Source organism: Micropterus salmoides, unplaced genomic scaffold (genome assembly GCF_014851395.1).
Source record: "Micropterus salmoides isolate LMB-PRFRI ecotype aquatic unplaced genomic scaffold, ASM1485139v1 Ms_hic_scaffold_17, whole genome shotgun sequence".
Lineage (NCBI taxonomy): Eukaryota > Metazoa > Chordata > Actinopteri > Centrarchiformes > Centrarchidae > Micropterus > Micropterus salmoides.
The window spans coordinates 10,722,737-10,749,664 of NW_024040817.1; the positions used below are offsets into that span (position 1 = coordinate 10,722,737).

General features: G+C 39.4%; 1 protein-coding gene across 2 annotated transcripts in view; it reads right to left on the minus strand.

Moving 5' to 3' along the window:
• The window catches only part of atp9b (ATPase phospholipid transporting 9B), a 45,311-nt gene extending 18,383 nt beyond the window's left edge, over positions 1 to 26,928 (minus strand). Inside the window, exons 1-14 of one of the 2 annotated variants that reach the window (XM_038724575.1) lie at positions 26,838 to 26,928; positions 26,338 to 26,410; positions 21,654 to 21,827; positions 16,302 to 16,452; positions 15,098 to 15,211; positions 14,271 to 14,379; positions 13,498 to 13,556; positions 12,235 to 12,286; positions 10,400 to 10,494; positions 9,073 to 9,153; positions 5,273 to 5,348; positions 3,657 to 3,733; positions 745 to 905; positions 327 to 469 (exon numbers count right to left, since the gene is read on the minus strand). In XM_038724575.1, the coding sequence (XP_038580503.1) occupies positions 327 to 469; positions 745 to 905; positions 3,657 to 3,733; positions 5,273 to 5,348; positions 9,073 to 9,153; positions 10,400 to 10,494; positions 12,235 to 12,286; positions 13,498 to 13,556; positions 14,271 to 14,379; positions 15,098 to 15,211; positions 16,302 to 16,452; positions 21,654 to 21,827; positions 26,338 to 26,345 (1,300 nt within the window). In that variant the 5' untranslated portion in view covers positions 26,346 to 26,410; positions 26,838 to 26,928. The remainder of the gene's footprint in view (positions 1 to 326; positions 470 to 744; positions 906 to 3,656; positions 3,734 to 5,272; positions 5,349 to 9,072; positions 9,154 to 10,399; positions 10,495 to 12,234; positions 12,287 to 13,497; positions 13,557 to 14,270; positions 14,380 to 15,097; positions 15,212 to 16,301; positions 16,453 to 21,653; positions 21,828 to 26,337; positions 26,411 to 26,837) is intronic. The other variant, XM_038724574.1, reaches the window with a different exon arrangement.

The window sequence follows — 26,928 nt, forward strand, 5'->3', positions numbered from 1 at the left end:
AAGTCTTGTTTTTTTCCCCCCAATGATGAGCAACTGACTCTCAGCCTGGTCTTACAGGAAATATTATCACCTAAAGTTTACAAGCAAGTTGTGGTGATTTCTTGTTCATTTAATTGGGGATTTGACATTATTTAGTTTTATCATGTGCATCATTTTAATAACATTAGGTTCCTGTGATGTCAAACACAGATCCACCGAAATCAAGTAAAATGTGTATAACTTATACTTCCATGAAAAACAGCTGTCCTTCTGAATTGAATTACTATTTAGCTTTCAGTACCATAAATCTATTGTGTAATCTTTCTTCAGTATGTTTGGACACCTACCCGTCTTGTCCGTCAGCAGGTAGACTAGCCGGCCCAGTTCTTCTGGGATGGTGCTGGTTCTCACAACAGTTCCCGGGATATTTTCGTCTTTCATGATCATCCAGCCATAGGCTGACTTCCCCATATCCAGGTTTACACGCAGACTACACATGGGAAAAACAAAGCTGTAATCTATCACAGAAAATGGAACAATAATATAGCAGTAAAAGTCTGATATGTTCTAAAAACTGTCTTTGTACATTGTAAAGAGCTGAAAAGAAGCAGATGTGGAGCTTAGGTTTGAAGATTTTCTAATTTAATTTATGTATTTTACCCCCCATTTTGAAACCAAATGTAATGGTTTAAAATATGTCACTGTAAATCCATGGTTATTTGGTTGTGGTCACAAAATAACAACAGCATGAATGAAGAGAAGTACCTGATGGGAATAATGTAAGAAAAAAGCACGACAAATCGAAAAAGGTTGCGGAACCAAGGACCCACAAACCCCTGCAGCGCTACCATGACAACAGACAGAACCACCTGGGCCAGGAACAGGGCTTTGGTGAGGCGGTTCAGCTCTAGGTCCAGAAGGCCAACCTATGGGGACAAGAGGTCAGAGGTCAAAACAGCAGGTATTACAGCATTACTTTAATACTTATATAATGTGACGGGTGTGTGTATTAGATTTGATCCATTCTGCTTGAGGACAGTTATGTTTTCCTTTAGCGGGAATCACACAATTTGTGAACTAGCAATATTAAGTCCAGACTGTAGAGTAATCATCTTATTCCTTTTCTGACAACTTCTACTAGAGAACACTCTTTGTAACTTTCCCCATCTGCTCCTAAAGCCTTACAATATGCTACACAGGGAGAAAAAAAAACAAAGCCAATGAAAGACATTCTTGGGTGCAGGCTTTTATCATGCAAACTGTGTGTACAACATAAATAAGTTTATGGGTGGCACTACTTTGTGGTAAATTATAAGCTGCATTATTGTCATGCTGAAGTATTGTCCTTGAATGCAACAGAAGGTCAAAAGGCTTCAAAAATAAATAAAGTTCCCATATTGAGATGGCTCTTTGAAAAAAAAGACAAAAAAAGGGGTCAGAGTTGTCTTTTATTTTTCGAGTGTATCTCCCAGCCAATGGAGCATGTGGGAAAAAGATGTCAAATAAAGAAGTGCCCTTCCCCTTTCTGGCAGCGCTCACAGCAAAGCCTTGTACACAGAGGGCTTTCTTCTGACGCACCACGCTTACAAAAACAGCAGAACATAACATTTCTCGTCCCACAAATAAAGGAACTGCTCTGAAAAGGAGGGGAGGGGGCAAGCACATATAAAAAGCAGCAAAATTCCTCCACTGCCTAAACCCCCACCAAGCCCATTCCCCTGAGGACTGGGAGAGCTGGGAGACTAGTGTGACTGATTTATCAGTTGCTCTTAAACTCCCAGTAGCAGAGTGCGGAGAAGGGAAGAGTAAGGGGAGCGAGCGGGTGGGTACCTCCCCACCCAACTGCCTCACTACATGGTTGAGCTATTGAGAAAAATAGGGGGTTTGGGTGGATTAAAATGAAGAAAAATTAAGACAGACAGCACAGTGCATGCCTGAAAAGCAAAGGATCCCCTTCTGCTTGAACAATGGCTAGTCTAAATTTTCCAAGCCTTGCCGGGGATCAGATGAAGTCATTATTCATTCAGTCAAGGGGGGAAAAAGGACTCAATTACCTCAACCTAAAGATGCTATCAATGAATAAAAAAAGTGCATATTTTACTCCATTCATCTCCAAGCCACTAAAAGTGAAAGGAATGATTCGATCTGCCTGTGTGGCTTGTATCTTAGTACGTGTGTGAAATCTGATGAAGAATTGCAACCCCATGACATGAATATTCATTGAGTTAAAACCAAAGAATATCAGGACTTCAGCCAGTAAGTAGTGTATTGTTCAGTGACTGTGACACCAGCAAATCAAGGAAGTCAAGAAAATAAACTTAAATTGGTTCTTCAGATCTTAGTAAACAACTTTAAGTTTCCATTCCCCCCCCCCCAGAGTAACACAGTTTGAAGAAAGCAGAGGTTTGGGAGTTGGATATGTACTTCAAACAAACAATCTTTTACTCAAGTGCAGCCTCTTGTCAAATGACATTGTTCTGCCTCTTTACTCAGACAGAGGTCTGTCTAACAACACGGACACAAAGAATGAATCTATGTCTGACGTCGTGTCAGATTGATCAAGTGCAGGCATTGTCCCGGCCGGTGTCACAACAGATTATATGAGGCCAAAACGTTCTTGCGACTTTAGCCACACTGTATCGACTTTCTCCCCCAATCTCCAGTCTCCATATTGGCACTTCTGACATCATCTCCTTGAAATATTGAATTCCTCTCAACTGTCGAGCTTACACAAAAACAGTGGCCCCCGCCGTTCGACCGGCCACATCAGCGTTCTTAATAAAAGACACTGGTGTCAAAACCGTGCTGCGGTAGGTAAGGGCCACGGCCATGTTGTGCCACGGAGAGCTTTAGTGGTGCAGACAATTGTAGGTGAACAGTAAAAGTCATTGCATGGCGGATGCACCGCAGTCAAAACACAGCCCCTGAGATCCCGCTGATGCCGCCTTTATCAGTTACCCATGTCTATCTAGCCTAACCATCTTCCAGGTAAAATCTTATATTTACAATCAGATTTTCATTAATCTCCTCAATCTGGGGACAAAACGCTCGATGGGGATTCTGTGGGATTAACTTTCTGCTGAAAATATCATTTAAATCCTTGGTTAGTTAATTTCCCTTTTGGTTAATTAGCATCTGGCGCTGACCTTTTGCCATGACAGGTCCAACTTTATCTAGAAAGTCAAGGTTAAAAAAAAACACCTCTCCGTAGTGATTGATTAGTGATTAGAGACAGGGGGAAAAAAGATGGTGTGAGGGCAACTTGAAACAGATCTTACTTTGTGTGAGGTTTTTCACCCTCTAAAGCTTTTACAAAACATTTATTTTTATGCTCGCATCAGATGACAAGCATTTAATATTTTTTTTGTATGTTAATGCTAGTGAAAAATATCTTAAATTCTCAGGTTTGCCAGGATGCAAAACCAAGATATCCTTAAAAATATCTTTGATAGATTTGCACTGATTTTGTCATCGGAATGAAATATCTTTGGGTTAGTCAGAAAACAAGACATCTGAAGATGCAATCTTGGACTTTTATAAATTGTTGAGGTTTTTCCTGTAGTTTTCTGACATTTTAAAAACCAAACTACTTATCGATATATCAATTTGTTTTATTAAGATAAACAAGTCACAGAACTTGCAGTCTTTCCTGCAGATATACAAAAAAAAGCATTCACCTTATTCTTGGCATAGGACGTGTTCAGTACGCTTCTGGTCTCTTTGCCTGTGTAGATCACCACCCCTATCACAGTGCCTGCCAAGGAGAGAGACAAGGAAAGTAATGCTGCTCATTAACTGCACCCCACCCCCACCATCTCTCTCTCTCACACACACACACACACCTTGGTCAAGTAAGATGAACTGCATGAGAGGAAACACAATAAGGCTGAGCTGAGGCAGTTTTGTCTCATTGCCACTCAAGCCAACAGACAAGAGTTTAATACGCTTAGAGTCTCAGGGCTTTCAGCCACCCTATGGAAGCTCATAAAACCTGATCAATACACTGCCATCTTTATTTGCCAATTCATTACGGTGGCCTTATTACAAAGGATTAATGAGTCATTAATATTAAATGAGCTTAATGGGGGAGCAAAGGCAATAATAAACCTAAATACAGCCTCTGAAATCCCCAACCTATAAAAATGGCAAGAAAGTTTAAAACAGGAAGAATACAAAACGAGGAAAGTGAAGTGCCTGCAGGGAGAGGAAGAGAAAAGACATCAATGGTTACAAGACCTGAGGAGAAAGGTGATGAATTGCTCTCGTTGACTTCTAACTTCAGAAATATTGAACCAGGTGACAAATGGTGTGCGGCTCAGCATGCAGAGGGGCTTCAATTTGAATATGCGAACAAGTAATTCTCTTGTCACAGCTGGACTGGGGCCTATAAGAGAGTGAATACTTGGTGATCTGGGCCAGTTCAAGTGCCCAGAATTAGGCGATGAAGTGTCTTGTCAAGGAGAGGCTTGTGAGGGACAATGACATTCCCAAGCAGAGATGATGTAAAGGGTCTAAGTCAGGCTTTTTGTGAGAATGTGTGTGTGTTTGTTCTTCTGGTCAAGGTCAGGCCAGAGGGGAGAGCAACACCACAAATCAATGGTTGCGGCCATCACTGGGATGGCGTCACAAACACTCTCAACTGACACAATCGTTTCTGTGGGGAATCGCTTAGTTGGAGCGAGGGAGGATTACCTCAACTGTGGGTATTCTCAGAGTTCCCCAAACAAGCACACAGTGGTATCAAGTCATACACCTTCAAGGTTTAATTCCCTGCAGGGATTGTTTTTGTTTTTCTGTTCTGCAAAGTTTCTAAAATCCCAGCAAAATAAAATGTGAACCACTGTGTGTGTTTCCATCCAGTACGTTATGTGAACATAAATATATCTATTCTGATCCACATTTACCCCTGCTGTGTTCTAGTATGCCCCTGTCTAGACTTGAACCAGGGTCGTTGAGGTTACAGACACTTCTGGCACCCCCACTATTTTTATTAGTTCTTTCTTTTTTGGTTGAGTGGCTGCATGTAATGGTCCCAGAATGACATGAATGCTCTGAAGTCTAGGTGTTTAAAGTGTCAACGAAAAAAAAAAAGTCAACATTTTCACCTAATCCAAGTACAAAATACGATTTTTTTTTTTTAATATGTAAATTAAAATTGCGATTTCAAAACAGGTGGAAAAACATGGTAGAGATTCAATGGGCAGCCGACCATACATAAAACTCTCTACAGTGTTACTGGAAACCAACATCAGGTAAAACAGACTTATAAAAGTAAAAGTTGTCATTTACTTACCAGATGCAACGACTGTGCTGGCCCAAAGAGTGTTTTCAATGCTCAGACTCTCATTAATCTGTGGATCTGTGTCTTCCTACATAAGAAATAAAAAAGGAAAAGCATTGCTTCAGAATTTGTTTCTCTTTATAGGCTTTTATCAGTAAGATATGGCAGTATAGTACACAGTCTAGCAGGGCAACAATTAAGGGTGCTCCGATCGATCGGTTACCGATCATAATCGGCCGATAATGGCTTTAACTAGTTTGATCGGTGGTCGCTAAAAAGGCCGATAAGAAAAGCCGATCAGATGATGCAATACTCGCCTGACAAATTTTCAATGGCAGCTAAAATGTTTCACTACGCTGTGTGAGCGGTTTTCAAAGCTAGCTAGCACCAAAGTCCGTCTCAGACAAGAAGGGATTAATGCGCCCACATAATCATTTACAATTAGAGTTGAGCAGAATTCAGACAAGTGGAGCAACACGCAGGAGAGATCATGTGAAACTGTCGCAGCTGTGCTCATCTCACTCACAATCCACCCGCAACCGGAGTTTAACAGACATATCAGGCAGAGAGAGAGAGAGACTCATCCTGCAGTGTGAGTTTCCTGATGCAAAGAGTGGCGCCAGTCAATCAGCTGACTGCCTCTCTCTTTCTGTTTTCCTTACAAAAACGGAGACCTTTTACAAAGTTTCCGCCTCCCGTCCAGATTAAAACGGTGAATCAGAAAACGCTGCTGACCCGATGGACAAAACAGAGGACTTTATAAAACGATGACACACACTCACATTTGGCTTATCAGTCATGCAAAGCAAAAACACGATGCTTCAAGGAGTTTTAGTTTTTTTGGTATTTTTATTAAAATATAAGTGCTGTGTAAATAACACTTAACAGTTAGCCTAGCATACTGTGCATGTCGCTGTATTTACTTTGCGACAACTCCCAGTCTGTTTTCCGGCGTTACTTTCAGTAACACTTCCACTTCGTTGTCGGTCAATGCAAAAAAAAATAAAAAATAAAGCCTGGTGGGGTTCTTGGTCTGTATTAATGTCATCTTTCGCTAATCGTCTGGAGTAAACCATCTGCTTCATGTTTACACTGGCACGCGCATGCCCAGTGTAGCTACCTGAACGGCCACTAGATGTGTTTTCAGTCCAAATACAGACAGAGATCAACTCTGAGATGCAGCTGAAACGCTGCTGTGGACGGAGAAGATGGTTTTCGTTATAAAACTGTTTTAAAAACGTAGCAGTGTGGATGTAGCCTCACATAACCCCACTCCTCTCTCTACTCCTCTCATGTCAACCCTCCCGTTTTCCCCCCCGAGATTCTCCAGTATTTTTCCTGTTCTCACCCGTTAAATGTTTCCCCGTAAATCTCCCGTGTATTTAACCTTTATGAAATCAAACCTTCTGGCCGTATTTAAAGTGTTTGCTATTCTCTCCTCTGGTAAAGTCGGTGGCAGCATGTAAGATATGTAGACTGTGCTTCCTGCACAAGGATTAAAAATGAAAACAATCCACTGAAATAATATAAAGGCCTATAGCCTACTAATGGCAAACCATATGAAATTAGAATTAATATAGTAGCCTATGTAATATTAACAACTGACTGTATAATATGGAGTTTACATTGTAGCCTATTCTTATTTTTAAAATTTTCCTTATTTTCAAATCTCACTGAAGGCAGTTTTGACTCCTCTCTGTAGCCCTTCTCCCTGTCTCTGCTCCTCTCTCCCCCCTAAAGCCCACAGAGCCTGCCTGAGCTTTCCAGAACAAAAAGCAGCTACTTCAGAGTTTATCTTCGACTCATGATGCCTGTGCTCCTTCATCTCCTAAATATTTTGGCTACAGCCTTTTTTGTTGCAGTTTTTATGGTTGTAGTAAATTTATAAAGATGCTGTTTGTTCTGTTTTTGTAGTTTATTCCACAGGTAAAGCTATATTTGTTAAGCAATAAGATGTTCATAGTAACCAGGCAAAGTCTCTAACAAAGATTGAGCTGAATTTGTTGCCCATGTTTCCTGGCAATAAAATAAACAGTTGTCATTTCATGATACTTTATCATCTGTTCACTTTAACACTTAATACACTGTTTTTAGGACCAATTAAATAAATATACAGTATACTGTATAATGCTACATGATAAATAAAAGACTCCAAATAGACCCAGTGATCGGTATCTGCCGATACGGCTTTCAGCGATCGGCCCAAAAAATCCTGATCGGAGCACCTCTAGCAACAGTGTTTCAAACTGTATCTTTTTATTGAACCCATGTTGGCATTATGTGTCCATGCAACTCTCCAACTAACACTAAAGCCAATTAATTGCAGGCACCAGAGTTCAAAAATAGTTAACAAGAAATGTCACGCGTTTCCTCAAATGTGACAGATAAAAGACAATTGATTGATCGACTTCTTTTCAAAAATTAAAAAGAAAATTTAGGCTGAAATTTATTTCGACTTTCACTTTTTGATTCTATTCATTTCTGTGGGCTCAAATTAAGATGGAAAGGGCGATGGTAAAAGCAATACAATATTTTCAGCTGTGTATAATACACTCTGGTGGTGTTTTTGGTCATTTTAAACCCGATCTGAAAAGAAATTTCAAACAAAATAGTAGAATTGCACAGTGGATTATTTCTTTTGCCATTTTATTCACTGCTGTGGGCAAAAGCACACAAAACGTCCCTGAAAATAGAGACTTCAGCTAAACAGAACCGAGCAACATGAGCTCAGTTGACAGAGAATACAGCCTGACCAGAATGGCCGGGCTCTGCTGTGCCATTAATTTTCACAAGCACCTGACACAGTTGTGCAGACTGAGGCAATACAGTAGTCCCTTTATCAATACTTTCACTAGATTTGGCATGGCGATAGAGGCTCCTCTTAAAAACAGTATAGAGAGTGCACGTAGATGAGATTTCAGTGATAAATAAGCCCCTAGAGAGCCTCTTGTTTCACACTCCCCCCATTTTACCCCTCTCTCTTAAATAAAGACGAAAGCTGAAAATGGCTTGTGTCAGTAGTGCAGAGTCAAGGCTCCAGTTTCGGCTCAAATTGCCTCTCTGATATGATAATTATGATACCTAAGCACCCACATCCTGTCAAGTCACTCAAACATGGGAAGAGGTGCATGAAAAATAAATGTCAGGTTGCAAAATGCTTGACCGCTCTGTCATTGGCATACTACGGTGTTCATAACTGCAGAGGGTCTCAATTAAGACCACAGAAACAAAGCCACCATATCCGTCTCAAGCGGGGGGGGGGGGGGAGGAAAAAAAGAAACTCTCATAAATAGGTAAGTTCATTTGCTGCGGATCTGTGGGAACCCATTTTTTTCCCATCCTGCTCAGACTAAAAGCACACGCTATGCAAAGGAAGGCCGCGGAGGATGAATGAGCGGAGGAAGTGCTCGCTCACTAAGCCTGGTGTGTGGCCAAGAGTGAAGACGGGCCACAAAGCCTCCCTTTGTACCAGAGCTCTCCTCTCTGTGGGGGCTGCGCTAATCTGCTATTAATAAAAAAAAAAAAAAAAGACAGAAAAAAAAAAAAAAAAAAAAAAAAAAAAAAAATCACTGAGCAACAACCAAGACAGGATGGATGGAGCTGGAGCTGCGAGAACCTGCCTGTGATGTAAGAGGTATGCCTGCTGGAGATAACAACAGGCCCGGATGGACACACAAGCTCTCATTGTTGCCGCCTGTCAACACACTGCAGTGATACACATCTCCTATGTCAGTCCAGTTTCTATTGAAAAAAACCTGCATGTGTTTAAGATTTGTTTTACTGCTTATAAATATGTCAACGAGCTACTGTACCCTTGTGAAGTTCCCCTCAAAACTGTGGATGTCCAGCTGAGGCCTCTGGGCGTAGACATAGGCGCTGATGGAGAAGAGGTCCTGAGACAAGGAGACATGGCAGAAAGGGAGGCGATAAAGGATTTAGATTAAATAAATTAATATATAGTTATCTTATAATTTATTTTTCTAGAATACATGATTTTTTTTCTTGTTAAAACAAACGTACCTTTAGACAGGGTATTGTTTATGATCTTTGCAACTCATCTATGCTTTCATGTTTCCAGTCCTTACATTTCTGCATGTTCTGATGCTGCCATTATTAAAATCACTTCAGATGAATGTCAAGTAAATTCCTGTGATGATATAAACGTGCTTCAGCATGAAAATTCAGTAGTCATGCGGGGAATTGAGACAACTTTGATAAGTGGACCTTGAGTTGAGAACAAAAGCCTTTTTCGCCCCGAGTGGAACAAAATTGACTGTAAATATTTAATTATTCAGGCAGGCAGCCTTTGCAGCAGCCCTCAACCCTCAGTGATGCTCAGATAGTGTTCTCCTGGTGAGAACATGGGCAGAGTAGTTAAAGAGGTGCAGGGAAGATTATTTTATTAAACCTCCAACGGTAGAGTAATGTTGCTCTAGTCTTTTTCAGAGACTCAGTGGAATGCATTGATGTATTCAGACATCAACATGGCTACTGATAATATATTGTATGTTCAAAGAAACTGGGTTTATTTAGTGACAGAGCAGACACAAAGGAGTAATGACACTCAAGTCTGAATTTGTCAGTACTCATATTGTTGGTGTTTTTTAAACTTAATACATAATATCATTAACTTGATCTTAAAATGGCCTTTAGGGAAATTTTAAATTTCACTATTGAGAACATCAATTATGATCCTGTACCTAAAGTATGACCTGAGCTATTCAAGAACAGATCTGAGGAAACACGTTGCCCATGTATTGAGACAATGTTGAAGAGTGGCTACAGTGAACACAACTCTTTATGATCTTCACGTCTCTTGAAACCCAATACGAATGTCACGGCTCAATCACCAAATGACTTGCTGAAACTTTAATTCTCTGATCACATTAAGTGGCAACAGAAAAAAAAACAACCCATCAACTCAACTTAAATCCTGTGCTGAGTATCGCCTCCAGTTAAAGGAAGCTGCTGTCAGGTTCAGATTGTTCCTGCTGTCTGTCACCAGTGATTAGGTTTCCATCACAGCCAGACAACTTCATTTGATGAGCAATGGTTTTAGTGATAACAGAACACTCATTCACTTATTTACAATCTGTTTGTCTGTTACCAGAGATTCACCACATTGTAATGTATCCATACCCCCACTGCTGGTAGTCGTTGCGTGCAGCCAACAGCAACCTTCAGTTTCCAGTCTGTTTCTCCGTCCAGCTGATCGGTTCTGATGAAACAGGAACCTGAAAAAAAAAAAAAAGGACAGAAGTACTATCAAGATTCTTGTCCTGTTACATGGTTTGCACAGCTCTCTCGCACTGACGGTGGGGTCTTATTGTCACAATACAGTGATCAGTGTGTTTATTTAGCTATGCTTTGCTTCTTTCCAAAATATACAGATATGCACATTCCGGTCATTTACTCTATATACACACACTATACAGTATATACACACTATATACAGTAAGTCAGAGGTTGCACTCCTCTGGAGCAACTAGGGGTTAAGTGTCTCGCTCAAGGACACGTTGGTGGATGTGTCGCAGTGGGAATCTAACCCAGGTCTCCCAAACCAAGAGCATGCACCTTATCCACTGTTCCATGCACTGTGTCATGGCCTCCCCAAGTTCTGACACTTAAGTGATTCAATTGGCTATCCAAGGGTAGCCAATTGAACCTTATGTTCCCCTTAGATTAATGTATAGTACACAGTTATAGTAACAGTTTTCACACTCTGCAGAACAAACCAATATGCTAAATGTCATTATATTGCTTATAACCTTGTTTCAAAGTGAATTCTATGATTAGAGTTTGAGGAAGATGATGTTAGTGTTTATAGCTATATTACAATTTCACACAGAAAATTGAGGATTTAGTATGAAACTCAGCAAAAACATATTTTGGAAACCCTGGGATGTTCTGAACGAAGTTTTCATGGTTTAACAAAGTTCAGCCTACAAACATTTGAGTTTTGATGAATTTGTTGACAATGAAATTGTGTTGTTGATGAGGTTTACTATAGCATTTAATGCTTAAATGTAAATGTATTAAATGTAACACTATACTTAAAAAAAATAAAAAATAAAAAATGTGTAGCATGTAACAAGTATAATACGGCAATACACTGGCACATTCAACAGCGCAGTGCCTTATAGCCTGTAGCACAATCCGAAGAATCTCTGGCTGCTGTGGACACCACAAGGTCCGATAAACGTTGAGCAGTCGTGACCTGCATTGATTGGAGGTAATATTACATGTGAAACTGATGGATGAGTACAACTATTTGACAGGGAGGGTAAAGGGCAGCTATAAACCATCCCTGGAGGGTTAACTATGATGGAAAACATTAACACAGAGAGGATGATTCATGCTTTCCTTCTGCTGCAATGGTGCTTCAGCTGCTCACATAACATCAGTGAGATGTGTGTGTATGAGTATGTGAAAGACAAAGTATATGAGACCTTGTGTGTGAAAGACAAAGATGTGTTTATGTATGTGTGTGTTTGAGGCATAAAGACATCAACAACTCCCTGCCAAGCATATTGGCACATCAAAGATTGATGGAAATGATGTCCTCAGAACATTTCCTCCCGATACCCCTTAGAAAAGAGCCAGGATCTGACGCAGCTCATTGATTAATTGGAATTTGCATCATCAGTCACAAGAAGAATGTGACATAAATCATATGAATCACTTGCTGCCTTGATCAGATGATGTCAAGGGACTGGAAAGTGTAGGGAAAAGTCCCATTCCTCACCCAAATGATCTTTACACAGTTCGTTAAAGGGCACACAAAGTTCAGCTGTTAGGCATTTTGTATGTTTTATTGTATTTTATTTTTGCATTAATATTTTATCTATTGCAATGATTTTCCCCAATTTTAAAACCTTTATCAATCCAGGAGAAGTTTGCTGAGCATGATTATGTCTTTTCAGCAATATCCTGTTTCACATTGATAAAGTTACACAAACACTTTGCCTGCTCACCATTTCTCTCTGATGTTCTCAGGAATATCATGTCTGCAGGAATCCTTTGGTTCTATAAGAAGAGAGAGAACAAAAACAAGAGTGCAAATGGCAGTGTGTTACTGAGCACTGTGGCAAAAGCCTTTGAATCTTCCTGAATAATTAAACAAGGTCAATACCTTGACCAGAGGGTGAAGGAGAAATATATTTTTTAAGTCTGTCTAACACGCAGTAATGGAAATGTAACTTTTCCAATTTCTAGCAGCAGCTGGATTTCATGTTGGATGAGCTGAAATCCACCTGTTTAACAGGCGAGTTTTTTAAGCATTATTAATTTCACAGCAGAGCAAAATTCTGATTAACACTGTGCCTTCAAATCCAGTAAAGTTATTCTATCTTTCTGGTCAACAACCCTTTGTCTTCTTTTGGAGGTGTGGAGAACATGTAGTAATACATAAAGTCACTAATTTCAACTAAGACAAGAGTAAAATCATGCTGCAAAATGCAAACATTAGGGAAAAAGGCAAATTCTCTTTAAATTAACTCAAACCTGAGAAACTACTGAAGTAATGCAGTATTAATTCTTCAGTGTGAAGAATCTGTTTTACAGAATTAACTTTATCCAGCCGTCCTGCCATCTTCAGAAGTTTTCTGGTGACTCGGCTGTGGTTGGATGTATCAGCAAGGGTGATGAGGCTGAGTACAAATCTGTGGTGGGTGACTTTGTCACATGGTGCAAGCAGAACCATCTGCAGCTCAACGTGACAAAGACTAAGGAGCTGGTTATGAATCTAAGGAGAGCCAAGGCACCAGTGACCCCTGTTTCCATCCAGGGGGGCAGTGTGGACATTGTGGAGGATTACAAATACCTGGGAGTGCACAATGACAAACTGGACTGGGCCAAGAACACCCAAGCCCTCTACAGGAAGGGCCAAAGCAGTCTATTTTCTGAGGAGGCTGAGGTCCTTCAACATCTGCCGGACAATGCTGAGGATGTTTTGAGTCTGTGGTGGCCAATGCTATCCTGTTGCTGTTGCATGCTGGGGCAGCAGGTTGAGGGTAGTGGACGCTAACAGAATCAACAAACTGATCAGCAAGGCCGGTGATGTTGTGGGGGTGGAGCTGGATTCTGTCGGTGGTGTCAGAGAGGAGGATGCTTTCCAAGCTACAGGTCATCGTGGACAATGTCTCCCAGCCACTTGGGTAGTAACATTTGTAGCAGGAAACAGAGCATTTCAAAATCCTTGAATGCGAATATATCATCAGGAAACACTAAAGCTTTACCTTATCAACAATGATCAGGTCCCCAACTTGTATGTCTGAACTCTTCACTTGAACTTTACCTAAGGAAAAAGAAAGGTGGAATGACGAAAAATTTGAAAGACAACAGACAGCAATCTTAAAGTAACTTCACATTAAAATCTGACTCTTCATTTTTAAGATATGCTGTGAATTTTTAAATAGCTATGATATAAAATGCAGCTATTGATTTCTGGCCCTTGAAATTGACACCGACTCCTAAAACCACAACCCACTTTTGCTATTGCTCTTCTCATTGTCTCTCACCTTCTAACAGATTGATTACCTCCTGCATGATAATGTGATACCCTTCTGTTTGCATCTCTGGTTTGAAGCATAGACAAAAACACTGGCACATAGGGTCACACTCAATTATATTGCTTCAATATCCGCTACTACCCTTCTTCTTCTGTGCTCACAAGCACACATAACTGAACATGCACATGAGCACACAGAGAGTGCGAAAGCGACATCCTCAGCCATAGTCACAGATACCACACAGGGGGATTTTACCACACATTCAACACAGGGACAGATCTTAGATCATACAGTCTTGAGAACCTGAGAGAGAAAAAAATCAATGCAATTACAGCGAGAAGAATGACTTCTGTTACAAGTGTTGATCCAGTAAAGTGCCGTCTATTAATTGCATGGGGAGAGCTCGACTATTCAGAGGAATATCCGTTATCATAATGTCAGCAAACAGTTAGAGGCATGAGGAAGACTGCGGATAGATTTCTTTCAGTCCTCTCACTGACCTCGCACTGTGAGCTTGCTGTAGAGTTGAGAGTTCATCTCTTTGTCCCGTTGGTACCGTCGCATTTCATCCACAGCCTCGCGCACCACTGTAACTGCTAACACAAAACCCTGAGTACAAAAAATAAAACAGATCAATCCCAAAATTATCATTTGCAAAGCTTCATTAATACCAGAATCCATTAACTTTACATATAAAGCTTACTTTTACACAAAGGAAAGGTTCATGTCTCACTTTATTAAGTGTTACTTCTCACCTAGAACAGTCTTAACTACAGACATTCTGTCAGTTGCTGAAAAGTTGAATTAAATCTCAAATGAGGTCACGATAACTCAAACTGTTTGCCTTTACCTCTTTCTCTAAGAAAACATTTGATCAACTTGATCATTAGCACAAAACACAGTCCGAAATTGTAAATTAAATTCTTTAAGTCTCCCTCGGATAAATATATGACTCTAAAGTATGAGTTAAAGATGGTCTATTGGCATTAGGTCTGCAACTTACAGTTATTTTCACATGTAAGATATAAAAAAGAGAGAAGCAGCAAATCCTCACATTTGAATTGCTGGAACCAGAAGATGTTTGGCCTTTTTTGTATTTAAAAATTAATTCATTATCTTGAGTTTTCTGACAATTATCATTTCAGCTCTAATTGGCTTATGTTGAATTTATTAATCACAACACGACTGTTTTAAATAAACAATAACACCACCCACAAATACATACGAACAAAGACAGTGTGGCATTATCCAGTGCAGTCATGCTTTGGGAGACCAAAGATATTTTCCAAACAAATCAATTACACAGTAAAAACTGAAGTGCATTTACCAGAGGAGCCCAGTAAGTGTACAAATATCCAATTTTCAGTGATGGCACAAACTGGGAACAGGCCACCACCAGAAAGTAGAGATTGAGGAAGAACTTGAACTGCTGGTAGAGAACCTGAGAGGGGAGCAGAAGACAAAGATTCAGTGAGGTGAGTGACCATGTCAGCAAGGTGACTCAAAGACGACGACAGCTGCCAAAGAAGACAAAGAGGATGCAGCAACAACAAAGCAGGCGGGATGGGTTACTGTACATGTTCCAAGGTGGAATAAGATACAAGTTAATGCTGTTAACTTTACATTAACCTAATGGAAACTCTGTACCCTGAATGCCATTTGAAACAGAAGTTCTCAAAGTGTCAGACTTCACATGGCACGGCAACTTGGTACAATGTTGTTTGGCTGGTGCGACGTTTTGGAGAATAAACACAAAACAAACAATAAGCACAAAACAAACAGGACCACAATAATGACTAAAGAAGGAAAATTCACCAACTTTCTTAAATCACACACACCACATCTGACTTACTGAGGGCTGTTTGCAAATGGGCTATCCATCAACAGGGATCCCTTAGTATTCTATTCATCTAAGGTCAAATTTTGAATAATGTTTGCAATAATGAGTGTAGCGTCTAGTCACAGATTATCAGAGACAATGGGATCAATGGGCGATGCTCTACAGTTAATGAACCCCCTGACCTTTAGGGAAAAATGCACACTGCTAAACTCAATTTGTGTGTATTTAATAATTCAAAGTGGTGGGGAAAAAACAGAGCAGTTTCGTTCACCATCGATGAGAATATCTACGTCTCTAATAGACAGTTGACATTTTATGGCCTGGGCCGAGGGCAGCCCTCTTAATCATGGAACCATTTGGTTTTTTAATAAGTAAGTCTGATGGATCTCTAATGTCCCCTACAGTGTAATCCTGTAACTTAATGACAGAACAGTTAACAATTAGAGTCAGCGCATGCTACTGTGCTTTACATACTGTTAATCTGTGACAAGATCAGCGTATTTCAACTGGAAGGATTAATTGACATTGAAAGGACTATAAAAGTTAATACCCGCTGGACCATCGACTCACACAGAAAAGCCATAACTTGGAACAAAGATTAGAGCATGAAATGTGAATTTTGTTACATACGGAAAGACAGTTTACCTAATGGAGGCTAAAATTCTTTGTTATTCTCTGAAATCCAACTCACCCCAGGCACAAAGGTAAAGATGTTGTACTTCTGGTTTTTGATGGCGTTTTTGGGGTACTTCTCTTCACATTTCTCCGGGCAGCCGAGCCAGACCGTCCTGGCCTTCAGCTCCTTCTTCCTCCGACATATATGTGCAAGGCAGTCACAGCAGCTGAGAGGAGAAGAATCGATATGAGCCAGCATGTAAACACATTACACCAACCGCATGCTGCTAAATGTTTAGGGCTGCAACTAACAATCATTTTCATTATCATTTAATCCGCCAATTACTTTCTTGATAAATCAAAGAAAATTGTGATGCCTGAAATCTAGGTGAATTACTTGTTTTCTACAACCAACAAGCTAAAACCAAACAGACAAAAGCAGAAAATCCTAGCAATTAAGGAGGTCTTTTTTGCATGAGAGTTGACTTAAATGGATTAATCGATTATCAAAATATGTTGCAGTTTACATTATTACCGACCGTCTAATTGTTTAATATTAATCGTTTCATATCTATTGTATATCTGTGTTTAGTTTGTGTCCTACAACCTTAGACACTTGGGAAAAAAAAACTGACTGCTGCCAGTAAATTTAGGTTTTTTAAACAAGCAAATGGCTGTAGGCAAAGGCTGATCGTGACAACTGATTTAGGGCTATGTGATATGGCAAAAAAATTATATCCGGATATATAACATTTTTTTGTAAATTCAATTAAATATGGCATTTTCAACTGGAAGTAGGAATATTTCTCTGCATTTTAAAAGTGGAGTAAGTGAGAACTTAGAAGGGAGAAATCCAACAGCATGACAAATACCCTGATGGAGTGAACAACGACACAACAAGAAGCTCTCCAGCTCTCCAGCTGTTACAGCTAACATCACAACAGCATGTCTTAGTGAACTATAAGTAAGTTGAATGTCCTGCTCAAACCAAGACCAAGTCAAGACCAAAACTTTTAGGGGCTGAGACCAAGACCAATTCCCCATATTAGATGACACACAATAAAATGTGGAACAACATCATGGGTACTTCTATCTATAATTATCATTATTGATTTATGACACAACACAATTTTTTACAAGCATTATACTTTCTGGGTGACTCTTGTAACATTATTCCACATTTGATCATTCATTTTTGACCTGCAAATGTGTGTTCAAACTCTTAAAGTAAAGTACCATGTGCTTATGGCCATACGGAGCAACCAATTTATTATGTACATTTTTCATTTTAACACAATTTTAATTAGGGTTATTGGCTGCATTTGAAGCAATAAGGTTTACGTCCAATCAAAGTAAGGATGTTAACAAATAAATCAGACAATGCAAAAGCAATTTATTTATATTCCCAAAGTTACGGTCTTGAAATAAAATCCTGAGTCCTCAATGTCCGAGACAAGACCGAGTACAAATGTGGTCGAGACCATCAAAGACTGGTCTCAAGCACTACAACACTAGTGAACAGTCTTCTAACTAGGAGGACAGCTCAGAATACACTTCTGGTTACAGAAAGTGAAAAGACAGAAATGTAAAAAATTGTCATAAAAGCCAAAGAGCAACTGATTATCTAACACATCAGCCAGATTCAAATAAAGTTATTTTGCATCCAATTAAAAAAAACAACATATATATATTTATAACATTCATTACAATAAATGCCTGGATTTTTGTAATGAAAAAAAGAACACAATGACCCCTTACTACAGACTGAGACTTACCAATTCAGTAATCTCAATTCTCATTAATATTCTCAGCTGTTCAATAAATAGTGGCCTCTGAGCTCCTCAGCTGTGCTCTACTGCATCCTACACTACTGATGTTATTGATATCCATGGTCTTGTCAGTGTTAATTAGATCTTCAAGGCTTCTTTTGACACAGTTTTATAAAGACATCTTTTGCTTCTAGCACTTTGAATGATCTGAAAAGGTTACGTTTTCTCCAGGAGGGAATTCTCTTGTTCAAGCTGTGGGAGTCAGACACTTCTAGAGCCGAATAAGCCGCTAAGCCTCAACAACCGGACACGCCGAATGTGTGCAGACAAACACACTGTATGGCAGAATACAATATGCATATGTCTTCGTTTCCTTGTTAGTTTTACCTTGTGTCGACTCTTTCTAAAGACCAGACATTTCCTATGTACCCATGTTATTATTGTGATATTAACAAAAAAAAAAAGAAAAAGAGAGGGATGAATTGTAGATTGACATTTACTTTTTAAAAAGTATTTGACTTTCTATCAACCTGCTAATGACTACATTGGGGCTTATCTAGCATATCTGATATCAAATGCAAACAGAGGTGTAGTGTGGGGGTAAATTACAATGAGAGCAGCTTGATGTGAGCATGACCTAAACTGGCACCTGGGGGGGAAGTGGGGAGAGTGTCAGTGTATACCGTCATGCTGATCGACTTGGCTTTTCCACTTTTTAAGCAAGTTGGCAAAACATAAAACTAAATAAACCAACTTTGGTAAAAAGTCTTGTTTGTATTGGCCTCGATGTTCTCTGTCTCTGTGCACTCCGAGTCCAGTTTCATAAGAGCGATTATTTGAGCAAATGAATGCTATTCAAATAATATGCCATTTGAACAGTCAGGGCTTATTCACTGTGAATTATTTGTGTTTTATAATCTCACACTAAGCACACATAAAATTACTGGAAAGCATCAAACTGGTCAGCTGTGAAAAATCCGATTTGTTCATTAGTGGGGGGGATGGGAGGGGGGATCAATATGCAGCTTCAACTGGAGATGCACCACTACCAACAAAACGACACCAAAAACAGATCATTCTATGAAATTCACCCGTAAATGTTACTTTCTGGGCACTGAAGTGCTGCACAAACATTTGTTTATAAATGTTACATGTTATTGTTCTGGCATAAACAAACACTCCTCTCTTATCCAGAAAGGAGCATCTTTAGAGGGCAAAACCTGTCAAATTAATCATTAGCTGGATAAACCGCACCGTTCTGTTTGACCTGAAAATCTTTTTGGGCTGATGGTGCGCATCGAGGAACTCGACCAAAAACATGCCCTTATCCTCTCTTTGCACTTCATGCACAACTACCAGTGCGTTCGAAATCCAAACTGATCATCATGAGCATACTTACTGACATTATACACTACACATACATTTACAGAATGACAAAATACTGACAACTCTGAGTGGTTAAAGGTCCAAATGGAAATATACAATAACTCTCATATTGACTTTGCAGTGCAACAGAGGAATTTATTTGACAGCAGTAGATATCTGTGTGTGTTTACTCTGAAAATACCTGACCTTGCAACTATTCTTGGACTATGGTTTTACAACCGATACGCTGAGCTCTTTATGTTTCTAGATCAGTTAGACAGCCTACAAAGTAATGGGCGATCGATACAGGTTTTTTAATGGCTAATACCAATATTTAGAGAACAGAGCTGCCAGTGGCCGATTTATTATGCAGATATCAAAACAAAAAAAGTAATGTATAATCCCATTATTATTATAGAATATACAATCTAATATACATGGTTAGCTTAGCTAGTAATGTGTTTTAGATGTAATTTTTTATTAAATTAATGAAATTAGGGCTGCAGCTAACGATGATTTTAGCATTCGAAGCTTCTACAGATTATTTCAACGATTCATCGATGCATCATTGAAGAAGTACTTGTGCTTGGCGGCACTTGGCGCCCCCCCGGTAACGGGATCAGCTGTGCATGTTTATAGGCGATTAGTCCTTTCGGAAATTGATAGTGTGTTATACAGCAAACATCAGACCAACAACCAGACAGCTGCTTTAAAAACAAACATCACCCAGTACAAGTTATACTAAAGGCTCGTGCAGACTACACGACTTTCAGCGTTGGCCGATGGACGTGCTGTTCACACAACTTGCCGTCTTGTGACGGAAGTCTTGAGGTCGTTGTGGCGTTCACGCTACGTGACTGATCGGTGACAGGGGGTCACACACACTACAGGAGCTGACAGCGGCTTTGTCACCCGACGCTGGTCACCAAACCACGTTTTGTCAAGAAAACACACATGCAAATGTGAAACATTTACATGAGCGATTCTGCACACGAAACAGCTGTTTGTTATTTTCAAGATGGCAATTATAAAAGACAAAGAATATGGGTGAAAGGATGGATTAGCACACGCAGGTAGCAGGGATTGTCTGAGCTACAGAGAGAGCTGCAGGGGAGTTAAAAGGTGCAGCTCCCCAACACCCAGTTAATTCTTGACTGAGGTTACAACTCACGGCCCAAAAAGGAGAACAACAATAACAATATTTTCAGCTGAGAACTGCGGATTACTTTGGCTGGCCTTCAACTCAACAATCAATCATGATTTCAGTTAAATGCTAAAGTTGCTGTTACTGTTATCTTGTCTGTGGTCCGCTGGCAGAACACCGGTTGCTTTCTGATCAGCTGCCGTCGTGCTGTTGCCGAGGCGACATAAGTTTCGTTTTACGGTGGACAGATGGTAACATTAAAGAGTTGTTGTTTTCTTTAGCTTGAAATAATCCCATACTTTGGACACTTTCTTCTTTGTCCCTTGCTATTTTCTCTCCTTCTTCCTTCACTTTGCAAACAGCTTCATTATAATCACGTCGTGTTCACAGCGTGAGGGCGATGTGCGACAGTAATAAATGTCCATGCGAAACACTGTGCTGTACAGTTATATGGATTAAAAGAAGCATCGATGCAAAGAATTTGCATTTTATTAAATCGATGACTTGTTTCAGCCTAAATTCAATAGAAACATAAATACATACAAATATACTCAGAAGTGACATCATTCAACTGCATTATTCTCTGCAGTATAACAATATATATTTAACGCTAACCAGAAAGGTTTTAGATCAGATTTGATGTCATTTAGGAGAAACATGTTAACATGTAGAAAAGACTATGGTGACTGAGGAAATTTTGGGCTCGAAACTAACTTTTTCACCGGCTTCCCAACAACAAGGTTGCATACAGATGTTTTTTTTGTTTGTTGACTGCAGACATCGGTCATTTCTGATTACGATAAAATGCCTGATATTGGCCTGATTAATCAGTCTGTTATTACTGGAAAGTATAAATCTTAGACTACTGTAATAAAAGTGAGAAAATTATGTTAATGTTTGGCAGTATGTGGCAGAAGGTTAAAACGTGTTGCAGGAACTTTGAGAATATTTGATCATTTTTGTTTATTTAGAAATGGTTTCAGCAACTTTCTCCTGAGGACTGAACTAAAGCAAGCGGGATAAGTCCAGCTACATGAGACTAGAATATGATCGTTCCATGATTTGTTTTGAGTTTTCATGCACAAATGACCAAGTCATTAAGTTATAATAAAAACATTTAAACAACAATAATGCAAAGCTGTAGAAATACCTGCCACAGAGGACTTTCCACCCCCCCAGGAGGAACCAGCCCAGGCCTCTCTGTCTCTGACTGACTCTGGCCCGGGGCAGCGTCTGGTAGTCGCTCTCATCATTCTCAAAGCCTTCCTCCGACATCATCAGAGGCATCTCGTCCAGGTTAGAGGGCTCATCTTCTGGGGAGTATCTGTGAGGACAGAGTACAGTAAAATATAAAGAAACTGAAAAATGGAATTACAATACATAGTGTTCAGCAGGATCCACTGTCTTGAAAGAGGAATGGTAACAATTACAGACACTGTTCCAGCCTTATAAATTATTATAAAAGTCACAATATTTGCTTGAGGTTAATCATGATAACACCACATCAAAAGAGATAGATATAAATTCAATAGTAATGATTTTCTATTAAAATGTAATGAAAATGAGAATTATACACTCTGCACTTCTGACAAAATACTCTACTCATAACGATAAATTCCTCTTTCAATCCACATGGATGCCAAATTATACATGATCTACATATTGTACAGGTGAAGAAAAGCCAAGATTAAAGCAACATTATGTAGTAATTTTATCTTAAAATAACAGCTTCAGACACATTTTGATGGACGACTGATATTGCACTATGTAGCATAAGGAATCCCGGGCAGCAAACCTATAGCGAGAACGGCGCAATGCTTTATGGCATTATATCATACAACAACAAGACTCTTCAGCAAGCAAGCTGTTAGAAAACAGCAAAAATTATATAATGTACAATGTAAGTTCTTTCAGTATGTTCAGTATGGACGTCATGGCTGCGAAGCGACTGAAGAAGACGTCGGAGGAAGCTAGGAAGAGGCAAGAGTAAATTTCGGACTGGCTTTTACTCATTGCGTGAGCTAAAACAGCTAAAAGAATGCAGGACAGGTCTCAGCAACGTTAACTAATGGCAGAGGTGAAGAGGCCAAAGAGGCTGTTGGTGGAAGAAGCTAAAAAAAAGAGAAAGAAAGTGACCAAGCAAAAGGCTACCGGACTTTGCCAAGAGGTTTGTGAAATGAAAAGGCTGAAAGATGTCTAACTGGCCTTCTGTCTGCTGGAGTGGTATAATGTTGCTGTGTCTTGTGTTGTTACCCTAGCTTGATGTTTGGCAATAAGTTGTCAACTTGCCAGTTTTTTTTATCATTAAGTAATGTATGACATTTACGACAGCGGTGAATCACACCACCACCAAATCATAAAAAACAACAACTCTTACACAATGTTGCTTTAACACTAGTTAGAGTAGTTGGCTCAGTTCCTCTATCACTGAGTACTGTAGAGTATGTCTCCTATTCACATTATAAAGAAACACTGGAGAAGCACGTAAATAATTCATGAGGCCCCTCTAAAGAATCATTAAAGTCTGTAGCCTTACGGAGAAAACCTCTATGTGCTCACAATGCTGGATAAGTCACCATAAATCCAGACTAGTTGCACACCGACAACACAGGGCAGGAATATACACATTAAATATAATATTGAATGAAAATCTTTTGTAATACACTGATATTTAAGTAATTAAGCAAAAGTCTACAGTCCTATATCGAAACTCAGATAAGGTGACAGATAGTCTGCTATAGTACGCAATGAGTATGAGTATAAAAAGGTACCAAAGAGTCTATCAGGTTTACGATAAGAAGAGATTTTCTCTTGGTAGCTATAAAGTCAAGACCATTTCCATTTCTACTGGCATATAGTAGTCTATGCTATTCTTAAACTGTGTAAAAAAGACCCACGACCATATTTATACCTGTAATATTTCTCCATGCACATCCACACTTCAGTCATTCCACACATGGTAAGCGGGGCCCCATACTAATTTTTTTCAATGTTTCATAACTACAAAAATAAATAAACTCAAGCATCATGCTGTTTGTGAAGAAATTAAATAAGCCAAAGCTGCTCTTTCAGTATGCTGTCAAACTACCTGCTGAATGTCCTGATGCAGATATTTCACACAGGTGAGACAGGTTAAAAACCAAGTGAGAATCCACCTCTTTTTATTAAATAGTTATTGTCAATTAATTATGCCGCAAACCCAAATCTGGTGTTAATGGGATGTGATGAAGCTGCCTACTTCACTACCATCAAAGTTGATCACACTGATTCAACACAATGAGACATTTTATGGACAAAAACATCAAAAGTCTTATCAGATACCTTCAGAACTAAGATACTGGTGCCACGTTACAAGCTAAACGTGTCAAGTCTGCTTCCTTTACCAGCAGCCACTTTTTGAATGAAACATCCACGCCACCATGCAGAAAAAAAAAAATATCATTGGCATCATTTCTTATAATATCACTTTTAGATTCTCACACCAGGACTGACAAGGTGCTAACTGCAGGTGTTGAGATTCGCAGAGTATTTGCTGATGAATGTTTTTATGTTTTCTGCACAAAGGGTGTACATTTGAAAAAGCCAGGGACTGATGATAAAAGATTTTAAATGTACAAAGAATTCTGTGATGATTTCTGCTGATTCACAACACAATAAATTAAGGAAAATTAACTGAAAAACCGGTGTACACAGGTCGAAGCCTCTGCACTGACTTGAATGAACATATTACTGCTGTGTGAATACAATGTTGCTCAGAGGTAAGCAGGGAGCTTTAACATCCAACACTTGAAAGTTGACTACAAAGCATCACTACATTCACAAGTGTGATTTTAAATTTAGTACAGTTTTTCATTTCAATCAATTGAAAAAGTGAAACAGAACTACTACATGTAAATGCACAGAATTGTGCATTTACATGTAGTAGTTCTGTTTCACCCAGTCTACACTTTGAACTTCATTTCCAGACAGCTAAAAAAGGAAAACATAATAAATACAGAACATATTTTTAGGTTGAGGCAGATGTTTTCAGCTAGGCTGCCCCACCCAAAAAAGAAAATCTCAATTTGGTAAACTCTGGAATAGAAGCAGCATGAATGGTCACTCTGTACATGAATAAGTTTCTTGACCTACAAAAAAACATGGACATGTAAACAAGCATAAAACTAGCATCAGCGGGATTATGAGCTTAAGATCAACCACCCTCACTAGTTCTCACTGATACGGCCCACCAGAGATGCTCATCATGCCAAAGCAAAACATGCAGACGGTGGTGAAGCCTGAGAGCTGAGAGCTCCTGCAACTTTACTTAAGGAACAAGAGAGATAATGATACTTTAAATAAGAGCACACTCAGTCCTAAAACAACTTGTTAGCTATCCTCACCACGTTAGCCAGCATGGACTGTTTCACACCCAAACTAAGGCAACAACAATCCCAGAAAGCATGTATTACTTAATCTGTAGTGCTACATTCAACACAGATCCCTAGCATAATATTTATACACTTTTATCTTATCTATGCCTTTGATAAGTTTGGTTCCAGACCTCTGAATATCTGTCCACATCTCCAATTCTATATATTAACACTAGAATAACCACAGATGATTCTTATTAACTGTAATATCTCCAGCACTCTCTCCCCGTCAATGTGATGCTTGGTCTCTCCAAGTCCTAATTTCAAGTGTTTATTCTAGATTCGGGTGAAAAACATTTTAACAAAAGTGTGATTTCCATGAGATTCTGTAAAATTACCGGCCAAATTATTGTCAAATTATTTTCTCGACTGTTGGCAGTTTTGTTTTAAACTTTGTATGTAGGTGAAAGATTCTGCATGATGTGGGGAAAACTGCAAATATTTACAGGGAATAAATCTACTTTTTTCATATCAAACTATGGCATAAAAAGTGGCAAATAAATAAAAACAAACAAACTAAGAAGGTTAAGAAGTCTTGTGGGTAAAATGTTTGCTGGTCAACGTAACCTAAGAGAGTAGCAGAGTTCAAGTGGGATAATGCTGTCACCGTATAAACCTTAAATTGTTCATTGCCAATCAGAAAGACAGTGAGCAGCAAGAAGAATAGATAATGGCTGATGGTAAGAGTAAAACTCTATACTCTCTCAAACAGAATAGTTTAACTGGACAGACCTCAAGACAAATGGAAGGTAAACTGTAAAGTCTGAAAAGCAAAAATATGCACTTTACTTAATATGGGAGGAGAAGCTCTTAAAAAGACAGGGACTGTAGACTAAAAGGATTACACAAATTGAATACTCAAAAAGTGGTGGTAGTGCAAACAGCAAATCAATTTGACGTGTTGGATTTAACCCCAAACCACTGTGCTTTAGACAATGTATGAATCATCAACAACCAGGAATTTTCATCACTGTTTCTGTGTTTCGTTTACATGTTTTTTGGACTTGCCAACAAGGCACATTTATAGCCACAGTGTTTCTCACTAGGTAACTCACACGTATGATTACATAATAATTCAACTCCAAATCCAGTGGAAACGTGGGCTGGTTTGTAAAAAGGTTTTCTGGCTCTGTGCACCACAGGCATCATTGCCAACAACTGCTTTCTGTGTTGGTGGAAAAGCTTTAACAAGTAACTGTCACATTTTTTAAATGCAGTTTTTATTATTAAGAGCAAAAGAAACAGAGGTGTTTCTCTTAAATCTAAAGTTTAAATGTAAGGTTGATAAACATCATCACAACTCAAGAAGAGCTGCTTATATGCAAAGCTAATTGTGGTAGATACATTTATGGTGGGCTGCCAATTAAATATATGCACAGACGTAAACAATCAATATCAACCTTTTACTTGGTCTAAAAGTACCTGGTCATGCGACTAGTTCACTTCCTGTCCATTCCTGACCCTGATGGGCTTTATTAGCTCATCATCGTCCAGTCTGAAAAATGAACAAGCTGGTGAATTATGTCTACATCATGCAACAACACTTTTATAGCATGTGACGAACCCAACACAGTTAAGCTATCATGTGACTGTAAGTTAGATGCCAGAGGGGACTGATCAGTGCAGTGATCAACATATATCTGTCACTAACGCACGCTAAGAGGTTGTCCAGTTTGTTGTAATGGACTAGTAAAAGGCAGATTAAACATTAGACGGATTTTTATCTTTATGGATGATGTCGTGAGCGAACCAAGCAGCTGTCAAATGAGAAAATGCGAAGCTGTCAGCAGCAGTGCTAGCATCGCAAGCTAACAACCCGACCCCCGCACACAGACGCGAGGCAGTGAAATGTAAACATTTTAGACAAACGGTTGTTTCTTCAGTACGCGACCAAAGAAAGAGCCCAGCTAGCCCCTACGTACCTTGAAAGTCTGGCTGAGCTGTAATACGGTCCTCTCTTCGAGTTCTTCCGCACCGGATTTAACGGGATGCTGTCAGCCATCTTGGCTGGGC